Consider the following 17,532-nt stretch of genomic DNA (forward strand, 5'->3'; position numbering starts at 1 on the left):
CGGAAGACAGATGGTCTCGGCAAACATGGAAGGAAGAAAAAAGCTCACCTTTGCCATGGTGCTGCCATCTCTCGGATGCTGGCTTTGCTAGCATGTCCCACATGAAAAGGAAATAAAGGACAAGGAGTCTCTGTGTCACATCTCAAATAACAGTGCCTGAAGGGCTACATAATTCTGCCCCTTTCAGAAATCTAGCTTTGAGGCGGTAACTGTATCAAAAAGGCTCCTCATTCTCCTGGTTCACCTTTCAGCATGTGCAAAGCCACGGTGTGGGATAGCTCCCTGTGTGCCTGACTGAGCCCCGGGATCTCTGCAGGGTCAGTGACTAGGTCTAAGAGTGTCAAGGGATGAAGGACAGAAAGGGAGCCATGCATAAAGGACAATTTAAAAAAAGCTTTTATTGCAAATTCTATTTGTGTATTGATTTTTGAGAGAGAACACTGGAGATTTTTCTTTCCTGAGCAGAAAAATACAAATGACAGCAAGATACATTTTAGTGGCTACTAAAGAACAGCGTGTTTCATATTAGCATTTTAAAAGCCACTGTCATTTAAGTAAAGTAATAACAGATTAGGGTATGATCTTGCAGAATGTTAATAAAAAAGCTTCCCCTCCTAGGTCACAGCGCTGTTTGGTGTGATCAGGCGTCGAGGCTGGCATGTGATTTCTGAGCACCATCTTGCCTCTGGGTGGCCAAGAAGCAAGCTGCCTGTTGCAAACACAGGTAGCAAGGCCGGATCCCCAGTCCCACTGGGCACTCCTGGCTGGCTCTATTTCGGGCTAGAGAAGGGAGTGAAAGCCTTGTCACAGCCTGCCATGCATGATTCGATTTCCTCCACTGTGCGGGGCACACAGGTCAGCAGCTCCATGCCACTGTTAGTCACCACGACGTCCTCCTCAATACGGACCTGGGTCAGACCAACAGACAGTCAGTACTTCTGAGCTGCCCTCATGCCTGCGATTAGAGGGCCAGGCCCCACACCTCTCGGCGGAACCCCGCTGAGTGGGAGGGGCCTTTTCTGAGGAGTGGTCAGTCCTGTCCTGATGGAAGGAGCTGCCTGGCCTCAAGGCCTCTGGGCGACTGCTGAGAGGAATGCTCGTCCCATGGGGCTACCTGCTCATGCCACCTGCTCTCCCTGTCCTGGCCCATTGCACCTTGCCAGGTGGATGAGAGCCTCTGGAGTGGGCAGGGTTTTGTGGAATCTATGTCTCTTCTGTTGAGGGGTAAGGCACCTGTCTGGTGACAGACCATGAGAAAGGGCAGGATAGGTCCTTCTCAAGTGAGGAAGTCAAGATCGTCCCTCGTCACCCTACGGTTCCTGTCCTGGGACAAGGAGGTGACACGCAGCAGTGGGGAATGGGGCAATCTGGGAGCAAGGTCATGGGGCCCATCGGAACTCACCCCACCAAATCCACGAAAGCGCTGCAGGACCTCGCGGTTAAAGAAGCAGGCGCGTGCCGGGTCAGCCAGGGCCTCGTCCAGGAGGTGGTCGATGAAGTAAATGCCCGGCTCCACAGTGAGCACCATGCCTGGCTCCAGGTGCCGTGCAGTGCGCAGGCTCCGCAGGCCAGGCTCATCAATGCGCTCCACGCCCTGTGGGGAAAGGAAGGGTGAGCACCCAACTGATGGTTCCCAGGCGGGAGGGGGATCGAGGAGGGCGTTAGCTCCAGCCCAGGGCCCCTGCCTCAGCAGGAGACAGATGGGCACAAAGCGACACCCAAGCAAAGTGTCGATATGTCAGGGCTCCCTCCAGCCACATGGGGTCTCACTGCAGCTGCAGGGGAGGCTTTGTGAGCTGGGGGGTCTCCAGCTCAGACTCACCCCTGCTGTGCTGTGCCACGGGCACTCCAGAGAAGGCCCTGTACTCTCTGCACACTCCCTGATTTTAGTGTCCTTGCCCCTCGTTACCCTCAGAACTGCCTGCAGGAGCCCTGTGGACACCATGTGCTCACACACGGGGCAAGCTGCCACGGGACGGGCGGCGTGTCAGGCAGCCCTCACCTGGGCCCTCTCCCCGCCAGGGGAGCAGAAGCCAAAGCTGTGAAGCCAAAAAAGCTCTTTAGGAGGCTGCGAGGCTGCCTGTGCTGCATCTCCTCCCAGCAGCTCAAGTGGAAACCAGCTCCAGAAGTGCTGGGCCTGGCTCTCTCAGGCCAGGTTTTCCATGTGGCCTTCCAGGAGGAGGGACAGGTGCTGTCATCAGGAGGGGCCTGCCAGCACCAGCTCTGGTGTGATTATGCACAAATGCACACACGCCCCATGTGCATGGCCCCTGCCCAGCTCTGGGCACAGCTGAGCCCCGGGCAATGGCTCCCAGCCCTTGAGGAGTGAGCGGCAGTGGCAACTGCTCCCCACAGAGGCAACCCCTCCCTCCAAGTGCACACCGAGCCTAGACCTGTCCACTCATATGGGCATAGCTGACAGGGCTGCCTGGGCTGTGAGGGCAGGTGGTGCCTAGGACACTTGCGGAAACTTCCCTGCCTTCCCCAGGTCCCTGGGGCATCCATCCAGCCCTCAGCCAAGGCCTGGGAGTGAGTGGGCAGCAAGCAAGCATTCTGGTCAGGCTCTGAACTTGCCCTGCCCCGCTTGCAGCAGTCCTCTGAAAGCCCAGCTGCTGGAAACGGAGCTGTCATTTCTGACTGTTTGGGGGCCAAGAACATCAGACTTCAATTAGTGGTTCATGTAAGGTAACCAGAAACAGGCTGGCTCAGCCTCCACCACTGGGCACCACAGGGAAGGCTGTGACCGTGATTCTACGAGGGTGGAGGCAGCAGGGCGCACACAGATCCTGATGTACACAGCCACTCTGACCTGGCGTGAGCCAGGCTGGGATGGAGGTGTTGAGGGGACACCAAGGCACTGTGACCTCTGTGGGTCATGCTCTGGATACAGATGTGGTCTGGTGTGGTACCTGGCCCCACAACACTTCTTGCCTGGAGGGGTAAGGCAGGAGAGCAGGGGATGAGGAAGGGCCCAGTCTGGAATGGCAGGCCCTGTGCTCAGGCGCCAGGTGCTCGTGAGGCAGGGCAGGGGCCCATCTCTTTCCCAGAAGTTGCTCGTCAGAGCTGGAAGTCCAGGGTCTCTGCTCCAGGCTTTCCTGCGCCTGCCATCTGAAGTCCATGCCTTCCCTGCCACCCCCTCCTGTCTCTTACTTCCATGCTAACCCCTAAGTGCCTGTCCCCTTTTCTCACTCCAAAGCTGTCAAAGCCAGGGGCCTCGCAGAGGCAAAGACCTGACAGTCACGTCCCCCATTCTCCCTCTGTCGCTATGGGTACGTATCAAGCTACTCCATGGGTGTGCATAAGGGAGGGGGCAGTTTGCTCAGGCTTGCACAGAGACAGGCTTCCCTCCAGAAAGTTCCAGGTGAGGAGAGGGGAGAATGGTAGGGGTCCCCAGAGCCATAGGAGGATATGCCCACCCCAGCACCCCTTCAGAGAATTAGCTCTCAGGCGTCGGCCCTGTGGGGGCGCCCACCCAGAATGGCCAGAGCACGACTGGGAGAAGGATGGGGCCTGGGCTGAGAGCAGATCCCACGAAGGCCATGCCCACAGCGCCTCTGGTTCAGGGACTCCTGCCTTATCGGGAGTAGGGGGTGCTGGGCCTATGCCAGGTCCATGCCGGCCTCCGCTGGGCAGAGGGCTCAAGAGAGCCTCAACTTTAACTGAGCTCTGAGCAGAGGAGACCCAGATGTGTCTGTAGGCCTGAAATAAAACAAATGACTTTTATAGGAAAAGCCATATTTTTTTCCACAATGTTTATCTGTCAGAAGAATAGGCTATGAGCACAAAGGGCTGCTTACTGGAAAAGATGAAAACAGTTTGCTGCCAATTTTCTCTGGTGGAAAAAAAGTGCTCTGGCGACTAATGAATAACGAACCTCAGTTAACAATGTCTGGAAGGCCCTGCTCTTGGCTCCCTGTACACAATGTGATGGATAGAAATTAGGAAATTAAAACTGATTTTGTTTCTCCAAATTTAACTGTTTACACTTGAGGAAAAAAATAATTGAATAATAATGCTTCTCTTGAGCAATCCCCCCCACCCCAATCGTTCTTAGTGCTTTCAAAATACCCTGCAGCCAACAGGCCGAGCCTAGTCTTGGCTAACTGGCTGCTGGGCCCCAGGGTGTGCAGCAATTGCACAATCACCCCCTGCACCGTGGGCACCAGGCCAGGCGGCAGGGCCGGCTTCGCCCCCACCCACTGGCGCCCGGAGAGGCTGCAGCCACCTGCCGGGCAGGGCCTCCCGAAGGCCCTGTGGGTGGTCCTTTCAAGGATCGGTTGGTAGGAGGTGGAGGGGAAGGCCTAGTCTAGTGGTGCCCACATGAGCCTCCCTCCTCTGCCAAGATGAGGGAGGCCCCGGGGGTATGTTGGCCTGGGTGAGCGGGGCAGGGGGTCTGCTGCTGGGCTTGTGAGGGCACTGGGCTCAGCTAGTTCCAGGAAGGACCAGGGCCAGCCACCAGCTGGTGGAGCCAGAGGCAGAAGGGCATGACGAGTACAGTGCCAGCCCCATCACAAAGACCCAGCTTCACGGTGCTCACTGCCCTGCGGGGGACCCCGTGCACTGCACGCTGACTGCCTGCCAGCCTTGAGGAAAGGTGCCACACCCAGCGCACGGCCCCAGGGCTCACTGCGGAGCGCACACCCATCTTGCACCAGGTCCTGTGAAGTAGCCACTGGAGGCGACCTGCTCACAGAAACACCTCTGCCTCGACCAGGGCCCTTGGGGGTGCAGGGCATTGTGACAGTGGTCTGGGACAGGACTAACCAATGGGTGAAAAGGGAGGAGGGGCAGTGGGCCTTGCCAGGACCCCATTCTTCCTCATCCTGCCTGTCCCACTACACCCCAGCCATCTCCCAGAGTCCCACCCCACCCTGGGAGGGCCAGGCTCAGTGACAGCTCGCAGGCAAGCCACTTGGGTTGTCCACACTGACCTCAGGGTAGCCTCCCACGTCATGCACATCAATGCCCAGGAAGTGGCCCAGCCCGTGAGGCATGAACACAGCTCCCAGGTGGGCCTGGACCATGGCGTCGATGCTGCCGCTCAGGACGCCGATACGGACCAGCTCCTCCAGGTGGATGCGGTCTGCCAGACGGTGCATGTCAGGCCACCAAACGCCTGTGGCTCAAAAGGAGGCTGCAGTGAGCTGAGGTAGGAGGGCCTGGGGTAAGGGTCAAGGGTGATGGGGCTGGGGACAGCCCTCCATGTAAGGCTGTCCCAACCGTAGCTCTGGAACTCGAGACCCTTCTGTCCGCTACATCCTTGGGGGTAGGATCTTGTCGCCCACGGCCAGGGCCCCAGCCCCTGCTCTGTCTATCTCCGGCCTGTGTGTGCTTTTGGGGCCATGGAAGCCCAGCCAGATACCTGCCTGGGCATCAGGAGGAGAGAGGGGAAAGTCCCCAACAGTGGATGTGGGGTGACCTCAGAGAGCCCCAGACAAGGTTCAGGCCCAAACACTGCCTAAGAGCCTCAGGCTGTGGGGCCAGGGGGAACAGTGGCTAGGGGTGGGGGACACCCCTGCACACCCCGGAATAGGGCTGGCAATCACTCTGAGAGCCACTGTAGGGGGCAAAGGTTTCTGGGGTAAAGGTACAGCTGGCACAGCCTCCCGCGCTGGCTGGCAGGGGTCTGTGGCCCCACCTGCTACAAGCTCTGGGTGACCATTTCTGTGGCAGTGCAGTCATTCGAGCCACAGGCTGCTAATCAAATTCATCTTTGCCCCATGTTTCTGGGGCAAAGGTCACTGTGGAGAGCATTCCCAGGCAGGAGTTTTGGGGCAAGCAGGCTCTGCAGGGCTCCGTGGCTCCCTGGGCAGCCCTTACAGGCTGCAGCCTATGGCCCCTGGAGAGCTGCCCTTGGGACACATCAGCCATCCCCAAGGCGCAGTGGCCTTGTCCATGGGCTCCGTGGAATCTCACCTTCAGCCTCGCTCAAGGGCACCGGACGCTCAGCCTAAGTACCAAATAGAGACCTAGGCCAGTGAAGCTCCCTTCCCCATCCCATGAGGGCTGAGTTTGGGGCAGTACCTGTCAAGGCCACTGGCCCCAGGAACCACAAGGCAGGCGGACAGGGTGGGGGCCTGCACTCCTATACTGCGCTCTGGCCAGAGAGGGTATTAAGCACCAGCCCCTGCATCCCCTCCACGTGGGCAGCAACCTCGCTCCCACGGGGCCTGCCACACCCTGCCGTCCAGTGCTCTATCACTGATGACTGTGGCCACGAGAGGAGAGCACTGGGATTCGCTGGGCCCTGCGCTGCCCATGGCCAGGCCACCAGGGTCTGGGCTCAGGGCTCTGAACCTCTGTGGCTGGCAGAAGGCAGACGATGGGCTTGAGGAATAGAGAGAGAGAGGAAAGGCCACCCTGGGATACAGGCCACCACCTCTCAGACAGTCGAGCTGGGTACCAGTCCTCAAAGTGGGGGCCGCTTTCCTGCCAAAAATAGAGGCCCCACAGTTGGGGTCTCGAGGTGAGCTGGATGCACAGGGCTGACCCATTCTCTTGGTTGCCCAGGATTCAGGCTCTGAACACATGGGTGGGGCTGCACCCTGGCTAGTTCACAGGGCAGTGGTCAGCCCACGGCTCAACGCATAGGGAAATCCAGAGTGGAGGGTGCCCAGGCCTGTCCCTAGAGACAGAGAACCTCCTTGGAGTCCAGCTCTGTTGTACTCGTCTCAGCCCATGAGGCACTGAGGTAGGGGTGGAATCCTGGGGTCTGGAGTCTGCCTATGACCACAGAGACCTGGAGGGATAGCCCAGTCTGCATCCCTGAGGGTGGAGCCAGGATGGGGGCGCTTTGCATCCTGAAACGGAGATTGCAGAAATAGCTCTCAGCTCGGCTGCTCCCTGCTGTGTGACCCAGACAAGCCTTCACCTCTGTAAGCCTCGGAGGCTTCCTATGTCAAACAGGGTCACAACGAGCTGGCTGCAAAGCCTCTGGCACCTAGCGGAGGACTAGGTCAGTATCCCCCCACCCTCCCAAACTGCTATTAGCCACTATCCACCCATCACTTGTGGCCTGCCAGACCCTGGGTCTACTCTATGTTCATTGCATTCCTGGGGCACAAGCGGAGCCTGCCTCAGCCTCGGGCCACTGCTTTTCTCTAAGATCAACCAACCCACCTCACCCTCCCCAGGCCAGGTCACGTCTGTTCCAGAAGCATACTGAGGTCTTTCTGCCTCAGACCCTTTGCAGACCTGTCTGGCCCGCGATTTCTCATCCTCAGATCTCAGCATAAAAGTCAGCCCCTCCCTGGAGACCTTCCCTGGTCACTCTCTCTCCACAGTCCTGGTTATTCCTCTCCTTGCACCTTGTCCCCCAGACAGGTCTGCTTCCTTGCTTCCCACGTCTCCCCCACGAGAGCAGTTGCCTCCTCCAGCATCCCAGGGCCTGGCAGAGCGTGCGGTTCAGGGGCGAATGTGCAGTGTGCTCTTTTCTGAGTTTTGTTCCCGCCAGCGGCTCTGGGCCTGAAAGAGCTCCTAAGCAGCCCTGCGGACTCGGGCAGCCCAGCCGTGGGCTGAGGCAGGGCGTCCTATGTGGCAGCTGATGCCCCAACCCTATCGAGACTCCATTTCTCTTCAGTGGGGCCTTTTCGGGTCTCCAAAGGAAGCCCCCAGAAGCAGCCTGCCTTCAAACACGGCCAGCTTCCACAGTGGGCTGCGGTCTCGGCCCAGCCTCGGCAGAAGCAAGGATCAGGTATAAATCATGCTCCGCGCTGGCAGCTCGGCTCCCCTCCTATCCTCGTGGCCCCTCATGTGGCCGGACGTGCGGGCCTGGGCGGTCCCCACGGCGCCTCTGGTCTTCCTCGCCTGCAGACCCCTGGGGCAGGCCTTGCACACAGCACTCTTGGCTGGGAGTGAGAGTTTTCTGCCTGTGTGTGGTTAGAGTTGTGACAGTGACTAAACCTCTAGCAACTTGGCCCAGTATCTGGCCCGGATGGTGGTTACGACACCCACAGCCAGGGAAAGGGTCCCTGAAGTGTGTGGAGGTTGCTGTCCTTGGGCGAGGCTGTAGTGTGGGCTTCCCCAAGGCCCGCACCCCGACTCTCGGGTTCCCCTTGCCTCAGCAGCCCTCAGGCCCCCCTGGAGCCCCTTTTTAGCCCAGTAAGAAGACATCAGGGGTCCCCCAGGCCTGCTCATACTGAGGACACCACACTGGGGATCACACTGCAGAGACTGGGTACTATATGCCCTGCCCTCCCTCCCACCTCCAGCACATACCAAATCTTACCCTGTCTTCCCCAAACACCTGAACCTGGAGCCCTCCTGGGCCCCCACCTCTCCTGGACCCTTGCCCAGTCCCCCCTGTTCATCCTTTCTGATGCCTCGTCTCCCACTTCACCTTGCCTAAGGCCTGGACACTCGGGCCACCTCTTCAGAACAAAGGAAAGACCAGGCCAGTCCCTGCCCTGAGGACAGAGGCCTGAGTTCCTCGGCCTGGCTTCCGTCTCCAGCCTCATCCCTCACCCACTCCTGGGTCAACAGCGCTGCGTGCTGGTGCTCCCCTGTGCCTTCTACCTGCTGTTCCCTCAGCTGGGACCACTCCTCCATGGCCCCTACCTTCCCAGATTTATTCCCGTGGGCCATGTGGGAATACTGAGGCTTCCTCCAGAAAGCCCTCCCTGACTGCCCCTTCCTGTGCTGCTACAGCACAGCACACTGGCACAGCAGTGCCCTGTGCCATGCCTGGCACACGTGTGGCCTGAGCAGGAACCGCATCTTCCCTCATGGTTCTCTTGTAGCCTGTGCTGTGACCTCATGGGCCCAGGATTCGGGGGTGCCTCCCACTCCACTCTTCTGTGCGCCCGGACCCCAGGGTGGCAGGGCAGCCTCTGGGTCTGTGCCCCATCTGTCTGAGGGATCGGAGTTCTGGTGTCTGGGCTCCAGGATGTGTCCAGAGCAGCCCAGGGTCACCAGCTGGCCTTCTGTGCCCACTTGGTCCCCCTCAGGCCACATCTTCCCCTGATGGGCTGGGAGCCCACTGGGCCTTCTGCCTGGGCCAGTTCCTCAGAGCCTCAGCAGCATCCATCACAGCCTTGGGGCCTCCTGCCCAAAGTGTGACAGCCTAGGGGCTCGGAGGCCCTGAGCCAAGCTGGGAAGGCAGCAGAGGGCCCCTGAGCTGCATCCTCACAGTCACTTCCAGACAGAGAGTTCACTTCATCCTAAAATAATGGCCCTCGAGGGATGATGTGTGTGCCAGGCCCTGGGGGTGCAGGAGGGAAAGCTCAGGGCAGGGGTCCCGGGGCAGGCCTTGTGGGCTACAGGGAGCTGCCTGGCAGGCTTAGCTGGCACAAGGCTGAAGGCCTCCAGCCCTTCCCACCTTGGACCTCTGTCTGCTGCCAGGACCTCTGGGGACCCACTCGCCCTGCACAAAGGCAGGGCAGTATGTGCCTGGGCTACAGGCGCCTAGACGCTGAGCTGAGTGTGGCTGCCTTGCTCAGTCTCCACATGGTCCCCCCACCCCCCGCCACACACACTCTGGCAGAGCGCCTCTGGGCAAGAACTGAGGCCAGGGAGGGCGGGAACTCACCCACCATCCTACAGCCAGCAGGGGGCTTCTTGGGCCAGAGGGGCGACACGGGGCCCAAAGACAGACCTCGCGGCCCTGGTTCCTGCCACAAAGGGCACCTGTGGTCTGGGTGGTGCACTGTCCCGGCACCTCTGTCTGCAAGACTCCCTTCGTTCCACGCCATCTCTAAGGAGAGGCCAAGGGGAGTCAAGACCCTGCCCTGCCCCTGCCCCAGGGAGGGAAGCAGAGCTGGCAAAGGCACCCCAACCACAGGCGACACGTGGGGAGCCATGTGGGCCAGCACAGCTCCCGGTGCCCTTCTCCTAGCTGGTCACCCGAGGCTCTAACAGAGCATCCTCTCCCGTTGTCTGGCCCACTCTGGGGAAAGCAGCACTTTCTACACTGAGAGCCCCAACTTCACAATGGCAGCCCTTCACCAAGTGGAGGGAACCCTGACACCAGGGGCAGAGCCAGGAGCAGGGGTCGGGAGTCAGAGTGGGTGAGGGGAAGGGCGGCTGCACACAACTGCACAGGCTGTGCACGGAATGACAGAGGGGTTGTTCACGCAGACCGAGACACAACCACTTCTACGGACCATGAGGAGGGGGGCCTCAGAGCCCGACTTGCAGTCTGTACCACCTTTGTAGGGGCCTAGAGGACCCGGGGTTCAGGGGGTGGAGTCTTGTAGCCCAAGGCCAGGGTGGCCAGAGTGGGTGGTGAGCAAGGAGAGAGAGAGAAACACAGTGGATGCTGGGAAGTGGGAGGTGAGGCTACAAGAGGCTTTGTGTACTTATGGCGGACCTCAGCGTCCATGGTGCCTAGAGGGACCGGGTCTGCAGAACAGCCCTGCGGTGGGCTGCAGCAGCTCAGGCACCACCTCCGCTGGGCTCACCCCAGCTCTCCCGTTGTACCTCTGCCCCTCAGGAGGGCCATGGGCCCATTGGCACACTTGGGTGCCTAAGACAAGGTGGTCTGCACAGGGTGGGATGCCTGCCCTGACACAGAAGCCATGAAGAGCTTCGATTCCGCCCAGCCAGAAACCAGCATATGGCTTCAGCGTCCAGGCCCCCTCCTGTGAGGCTGACATGGGTGGCATTCTCCCAGGTGCCTCAGCTGCCTGGCCTGCCCCTGCCCCTGCCCACCCTCGTGGGGCCCCTCTGAGTGAGCTCCGCTTTCCTTCCCTGGCCGAGTGACAGTGAGGGACGCTTCCCCTCTAACCCCAGGAATGGGCGCCAAGGCTTGCCTTACTCGGTCCCTGGGGCCGTACCCTAGGATCCGCGTGTGCTCTAGGCACTCATGTCCGCCTCTCCCCTGGGCATCTTGCTGGTTGCAGGACGCAATTGTGCAGTCTCAGTGGGTGTTTGTCTTGGCCCAAGAGCTGAACCCACAAACCAGGGGCATTTCCGCTAGGACAGGGCATGGAGCTGACCTGGCCACGGCCTCCTCACTAGTATGGGGAGGCGAACTGCCCCCATCTGAGAGCAGCTCTGTGGTCACAGCACCCCTGCTCTGCTGGGTCTGTACTGCCAGTGACCTCAATGGAGTCAGGCTTAGCCCTCGGAACTGTCAGCATGTCACCATCTCACAGTACCTGAGGTAAAGGTGGGGGATATTGTGGGGAACCCTGAGGGCCCGGTGAAAGCCTACCCTATGCCCCACAGTATGCTGGGTGAGGACTGCCCCAAGACTGGCATGGCCAGGCAGCCCCACAGGACTGAGGTGACCAGGTGAGTCCTGGGACAGAACAGCAGGCCTTTCTCAGTGCAATGCAGGACACTGGGGACTTACCTGTGAGCCTGGGAGAACTGGGATTGCTTTGTTGGCCAAATGAGATGGCCAGGACATCAGCTGGGGAGGGGCCACCCAGGTCCTGCCCAGGCCCCAGCAGGCTTTCCTATAGGGGGTTGGTCAGGGGGCAGGTAGGGTAGGCCAGGCCTTGGTTATCACCCTTGTCTCAGCACCAGGTGGGGGCTAAGCAGTACCAGGGGCTTGAAGCCTAGAGCTCTAGGTGAGCAAAGAACCCCAGGGAGACACTGTCTTTCCAAGGCCCTGCCTGCCCAGCAGCCTGCCAACTGCCCTCCCCAACAGCCACCATGCCCCAGCCCCACGCTGTGGGTCCCACCGTCTCGTGTGGAGGGTGGCTGCCAGCCCTCATACTTCTGTACTGTGGTCAGCGGCAGGAGCAGGTCCAAGCGGACCCACCCCCATGCACCTTGAGGGAACTGCGATAGGGTGTGGATGCATGGAGGTCCCAGGGTGGCCTCCAGCCCCCTCCCAGCCTTCACAGGCAGCAGAGCTTGGCTTCTTCCAGCCTGGGGCCTGGGCCTCTGGGACATCTAAATTCACGACTGCCTGTGCAAGGGTAAAGAGTCTCCTTAGGGAAAAATGATGTGGTTTGATCAACCCACCTGGCCACAGCCTGCCCTGGTGCAGCTGCAGAGGCACAGTGTGGGAGCGAGGAAAAGAGACCATGGCCCCCTCAGGGCTGTGGCCCGCACAGGGCCCTCCTGGGGGCCGATCAGCACGTTCCCCGGGCTCTTTCACTGCATCTAAAACACTTCTTTAAGTGACAGATGTTATTCAAAACTGAACAAAACCTTCCCATCCCAGGTGTACGCAAAGGGTGCAAAGAGTGGAGAAGACACACCCTTGGGGTGACTGCTTCTCACGGCAGGCTGGATTTTACAGGTAACGGGTGATGCATGCTGTGTTCTAAAGGTCACAGAGTGTGAAAAGGTCGCAGTGAGCACTCTCCCTTCTCGTCCGTCTGTCCATCTGTCCTGCACCTCCTCTGTGGACTTACAAGCACACGAGAATCTATGTTCTCACTATCTCCTTCTATAAGGGGGCCACTGGCTACCCCATCTCGCACTTTTGTCCTCACGCGACAATTCGTCCTAGAGTCATTCCCACATTAGTACGTGTAATTAGTACATGTTGCTACTTAGAGGAGGCTGCTGCTTTTTAAACAGACAATTAGCACAACGTGCTGTTTGCTTGCGCAACTGATAAACCAGGCCAGTCCCATCAACGTTGTCCCCCACAGGAGCTGACTTTGAGGTTTTCCTTCCTTGTCTTCCTTTTGGGGGCATATTCTGAGCTCCCTGTCCTGAGGCTCATCTGATCACTGAGCTCTGTTCCCGCTGGATGAGAGGGTGGGGGTGGGGCCTGGCATTCTCCTAGCATCCCCTCCTGGCTCCCCAGCCTCTGGCTGGACGGGGAACCGTCTGCAAAGGCCTGCTCACGGTGTGCCTTCTCTGAAAACGGCAGTTGCTGAGGACCCCTCAAAAGCAGCACTTGGCTGTAACTCACCCCAACAACTGGCCACCAGGTTCTGGGCCTGCAAGATGCTCCATCCTTGGGATTTTATACTTTTAAAGCTCAGAATCTTTTCTTCTCTAAAATAAAGTCTCCTCAGAGAGATGAAATCTGACTGCCTTAGTCCCTCTGAATTTAGTGTGAACTCAGAGTCCAGCCTTCAAGGCCTATCACAGCCAGGTCCCCAGATGGCCCTGAAGCCTCCGCTCACCATTCCCTGAATACTGGAGAGACACTAGTCCCCACCCCTAACACAGCTGCAGCTGCTGGCCCAGAATAAGAGGGCACCCCAAGTCCAACCAGATGCTGGTGTCCAGAGCTGGCCAAACCCTCCCTGCTGCGGACTCTGCTTCAGGACAGGGCGGGGGACATGCTCACATCCCAGCAGCCAGTGCAGGCAGGGGATGTGTAGGACGGGACATGGGGTTACCTTGGGCTGAGCTCCCTGATTCCCAGGTCTTTCCTAGGAGTGACCCTGGGGACATGACACCAACCAGAGTCTTACTGGCCTAGCACATGAGGCAGAGATGGATTCAGGTCAGAGTGTAGGCCCTGCTTCTCTGAGGCGCCCTGCCACCTCAGAGGATGGAGCTAGACATACGGCCACCTCGCATGCCCACAGGGCCCCGCCCTTGCCCTCACCTGGCTTCATGGTGCTCATGACAGCACGACAACTCCGCAGCACCGCCTCGTAGATGGCCTTTTGGTTTTCGGTGAACTTGCCATTGGCAGGATAGGAGCACGTGATGTCCGAAGAGTAGCAGTAATACTCACCACCCATGTCGAACAGGCTGTGGGGAGAGGAGGGCATGAGGCTGGCAGGATGCTTGGGGACACTCCTGCTCCAACGCTTTCGTCCCTCCCAGTGCTCAAGAGCTGAGCTCTGGACATGTCATGGTGCTGAGCCTGAGCCATCTTGCCACGTGACCAGTTGAGGCAGCAGTTTGGGGCCTCCTGCCTTGGTGTCTTCTCATGGTCCATGAGCAGCAAAGGAACCCTGTGCCATCCTGGGAGACCTCTGACCCTAGAGCAATGGAGGCTGGGGGGAGTAGGGCTGACCCTGCACACACGCCCCCACCCCCACAGCCTCCACTGGCCAGGCCAGCTTTGGGGACTCACTTGGAGAATGAAGGAGGGGCAGAGATGTCCCCAAGCCCCCATCCACCACCTGGCCTCCATGTGAGCATTCCAAGAGATCTTCCCAGAGCTGCCCCGCACCCAGCACAGGGCATGGCTACGGCCACGGGGCAATGTACATGGGAGCTGGACAGGGACCCTGGAAAGGACACACTGCCTGACAGAACATGGGCTGAGCTGCATCACCTGCCTCGCACAGGCCCCGGTGTCTGAATGAAAACCCAGCCAATGGCTCAGCTCCAGCTCGGGGGTCCCCTTGGCCAAAGGAAGGCACCCCTCTCCCTGGTGGGATGGGACAGACATGTTCTGCAGGGCCTGAGGGAGGCGCAGGGAGGATACTGCAGAGGGCAGTCCTCCCGTCCAGCGGGGCTTTCAGGGGTCTGGCCAGCTACACGCCCTGTCCCTGGGGGCTGCCCAGGGCCCCAGCACCCCAGGTGGCAGAGTGGGGACCAGCAGGCCCACATGGAGGGAGTGGAGAGTGGGAGGACACACAAGACCTGGAGCTGGGAGCCGTGAGCCAGCAGGGCAGGACTGCGCTGGGACACATGGGCAGGCCTGCTGAGTCAGGAGGACGAGCCCAGCTGAGCCTGCACCCTGGACATCCCGTGATAGGGCTCTGGTGCAGCAAAGCCGAGGGTGGGCCCAGTCCTGCTCCCACAGGACCTCTGGGCCTCAGGGCCCTCGCTGGTCAAGGCAGGTAAAATCCTGGCCCGCACACCCTCCACAGTAGGATGGGACAGGATACACGAAGGGCAGCTGGGTCCAGGCCTGGCTCCCAATGGGTCCCCAGGCTGCCAGGGGCTCCAGTGAGAAGAGTGAGGGTGCACAGGCTGGGCACCCCTCCCCATCCTGTCCCACCTGAGCACCTCGACAGGCACTGAGTGGGGATCCACCGGTCCCTTCAGCTCCTTCATGGGCTGAGGGACGCTGGTCTAGCCCCAGGCCTAGGATCCTACTGTGTCTTCAGGGCTAAGGGACCACAGAGCCCAGTGGAGCTGAGGCGGCCGGGGCTGCCCTCTTTGCCCTCTATGCCTGGCTGGACCCAAGCTCTCCTCGGTGCTTGGCTCTCGGCTTCCCATGGGGTCCATCTGAAGCCACACGCATCCCAGCAAATCTGAACCCAAGGGCAGAGCCTTGCCTTCCACTACAAGGGCCTCTCACCCAAACCCAAATTCTGATGGAAAACACAGCCACTCAACAAACATTCTAGAAGCTGCCTGTGCCTCTGGGGCCCCCTATCCCACACGACAGAGCAGGGGACTCCTGCCCTGTGAGAGGAGCCGGGAGTAGCCTGACAAGCAGCGCCAGCGATTCTACAGAAAGATTTTTAAAGGAAAAACTTGAATGCTCAGGATCCTCGGACGCTTTGATGGAATCCAAAGTCCCCAGCCAGGCACTTTTTAATCTCCTGCCTTTTCTCGATTGCAAAACACCATAAGCAGTGTAAACAGTGCAAAAAGCACCAGATAAGACCTCAGGTGATTCTCAGGGGGTGGGGGAAGAGCCCCCAGCAGCATGGCAGGGGAACTTTGAGTTGGGTCAAAGTCACAAACTTGGGGGGATCCTGCCTGGGGTAGGCCGACGGGAGGATTTGGGCCTCACTTGAGGTGACCCGCCCAAGCCCGGTGTGGCAGCTGGGACCGACCAGAGAGAGGCCCCAAACAGACACACCCAGGCATCTGTTCCCCAGAAGGCTGCAGATTTAACAGGCTGTTTGAGCCAGCAGCTGCCTGCAGGCTTATCCCTGCCCCAGGCACTCTCCCCTGGAGCTGGCTGGGAGGGCGGCCACACCTCAGCCCTGAACTGCAGGGAAACCGAGGCTCCCAACACTGGTCCAGCAAAGCCCTGAGTCAGGGAGTCAGCAGCTCGGGGGCCAGAGAGAAATGGGCTCTCCTGTTCTGGCTCTGGCACTTGGCCTCTGGGACCTGTTTTTCCACCTTTAAAATGGGGACAGCACCAGTGCCGCAGGCCTGTGTCCTCTCAGGGCCGGTGCGGGCAGGCGTGGGGGGTGGAGCCACGCAGGGCCACTAGCCAGTTTCACCCGGGAAGCATTTTCATTTGGGCTCCTCAGAGGCAACAGAGGAAAATGGTTTGTGGTTTGTTGATTCAGAACATACAGGAATGGCCTGAGCAGACAGGACAGAGCCAGGAGTGTAGGGGACACAGATCCCAGGGAGCCACCACGTCACAGAGCGACCTGCAGCAGTAGTCCCAGACAGAAAAATCTATTGGACTGTGTTAATCTCAGAGAAAAACAGAAATTGCATTATTTAAAAAACCAGGAAGCCCACAAGAGCATACCAAACGCTGGAGGCACCTAAAGCAGTGAAAACGAGACTCTTCCCCAGGCAGACAAGACTCTGGACCAAGTTCTCCAAACTTGCCTCAAAAAACCCAAAGTATGTGGGATGGTGGGAGCCTGGAGTTCCTCGGCCAGTCTGGCTTTATCGTTCAGATTCTAGAAGGCTTCAGCTGTGTTTTTTGTTTTAAAATCCTCCGCTTTCTGGAGAAGGAAGTGTACACCCCGCCAGCGACGCGCAGGCACGGGGCTCCGGGCTATTTTCGTGCTCTCAGTTCCCTATCTTTTTTTTTTTTTTTTTTTAAAAAAAAAGTCCCCCTCAGAGTTCCTACACACATAAGTAATTCAGATTCAAGCCATTCTGGTATCCAGGGATGAAAGCCATCTCTTTTATAAATCGCCTCCCTCCAACTCCTCTGTGTCCACTTCATCCGTCCTCTGAATGCAAACTGACAATGGAGAATTCAGTCACACTTTGGCTCAACCGAGAAGGCAGGATCCCTCCTCTCTGGCTGCCTGGGGACTTCACCAGGAACCCTACCATCTTTGGCCGCGTGAATATGTGTGATAATCTAAGACATCTGGGGAGATATTACACATCTCCGAGCAATATGCTGGCCTCTCGTTCCTCGCATGTGTTCATCTGCTTCTATTTCTGGCTGGGATGAGAGGTTCTGTCTTCCATTGGCTCCTCCCGGGCAGCTTCATGCCCGGGCTACCTGCCACCATTGGCTCACCCAGACCCTCCCGGGGCCCCTCAGCTCCCTCAGCCCCACTGCAGGGACCAGCCAGCCCACAGGAAAAAGGCCTACAAGATGGTGTGGTCAGTGATGTGGCTCGGGAACAGTTTGGGGGAAATGCTGCAGTGCTAACACGAGGGCCACTCTGCACTTGGTCTGAAGCTTCGTTTTAACCCCTCGAGCCATGGCAGAACACTCAGCCGCCTTGTACCCAGGACTGACGTTTGATGTACACGTGCGTGCGTGCACACAGACCTATTCAAGACAGCAGCATCTCAGACCCCAGCTTGCAGCTGCCCAGTCTGCGTGCCCAGCCAGGGGATTTCTGAGCAGCAGGAAACTCTTGCTTCCCTTCAGACCCTAGCGTGACACAAAAAGGAAAGCGTACCGGTCACTTCTCGTTCACGTGCTGCCGTGGGCAGCCCTGCAGATGAGGCCCATGAACCCACGCCCAGCCAGACCCTCCATGGAGTGTCAAGGTCCAGGTGTGACCAGCGGGGCAAACGCCATCACTGGGAATCCTGGAGGCTCCC

General features: G+C 59.0%; 1 protein-coding gene across 1 annotated transcript in view; it reads right to left on the bottom strand.

Moving 5' to 3' along the window:
- Positions 1-373: 373 nt before the first annotated feature.
- PEPD (peptidase D) overlaps positions 374-17,532 on the bottom strand; it is a 111,195-nt gene continuing 94,036 nt past the window's right edge. Inside the window, exons 12-15 of the mRNA XM_006926787.3 lie at positions 13,466-13,614; positions 4,932-5,116; positions 1,403-1,594; positions 374-908 (exon numbers count right to left, since the gene is read on the bottom strand). Coding sequence (XP_006926849.1) covers positions 771-908; positions 1,403-1,594; positions 4,932-5,116; positions 13,466-13,614 — 664 coding nt within the window. The 3' untranslated portion in view covers positions 374-770. The remainder of the gene's footprint in view (positions 909-1,402; positions 1,595-4,931; positions 5,117-13,465; positions 13,615-17,532) is intronic.

This window comes from Pteropus alecto, unplaced genomic scaffold, assembly GCF_000325575.1.
Source record: "Pteropus alecto unplaced genomic scaffold, ASM32557v1 scaffold7, whole genome shotgun sequence".
NCBI lineage: Eukaryota > Metazoa > Chordata > Mammalia > Chiroptera > Pteropodidae > Pteropus > Pteropus alecto.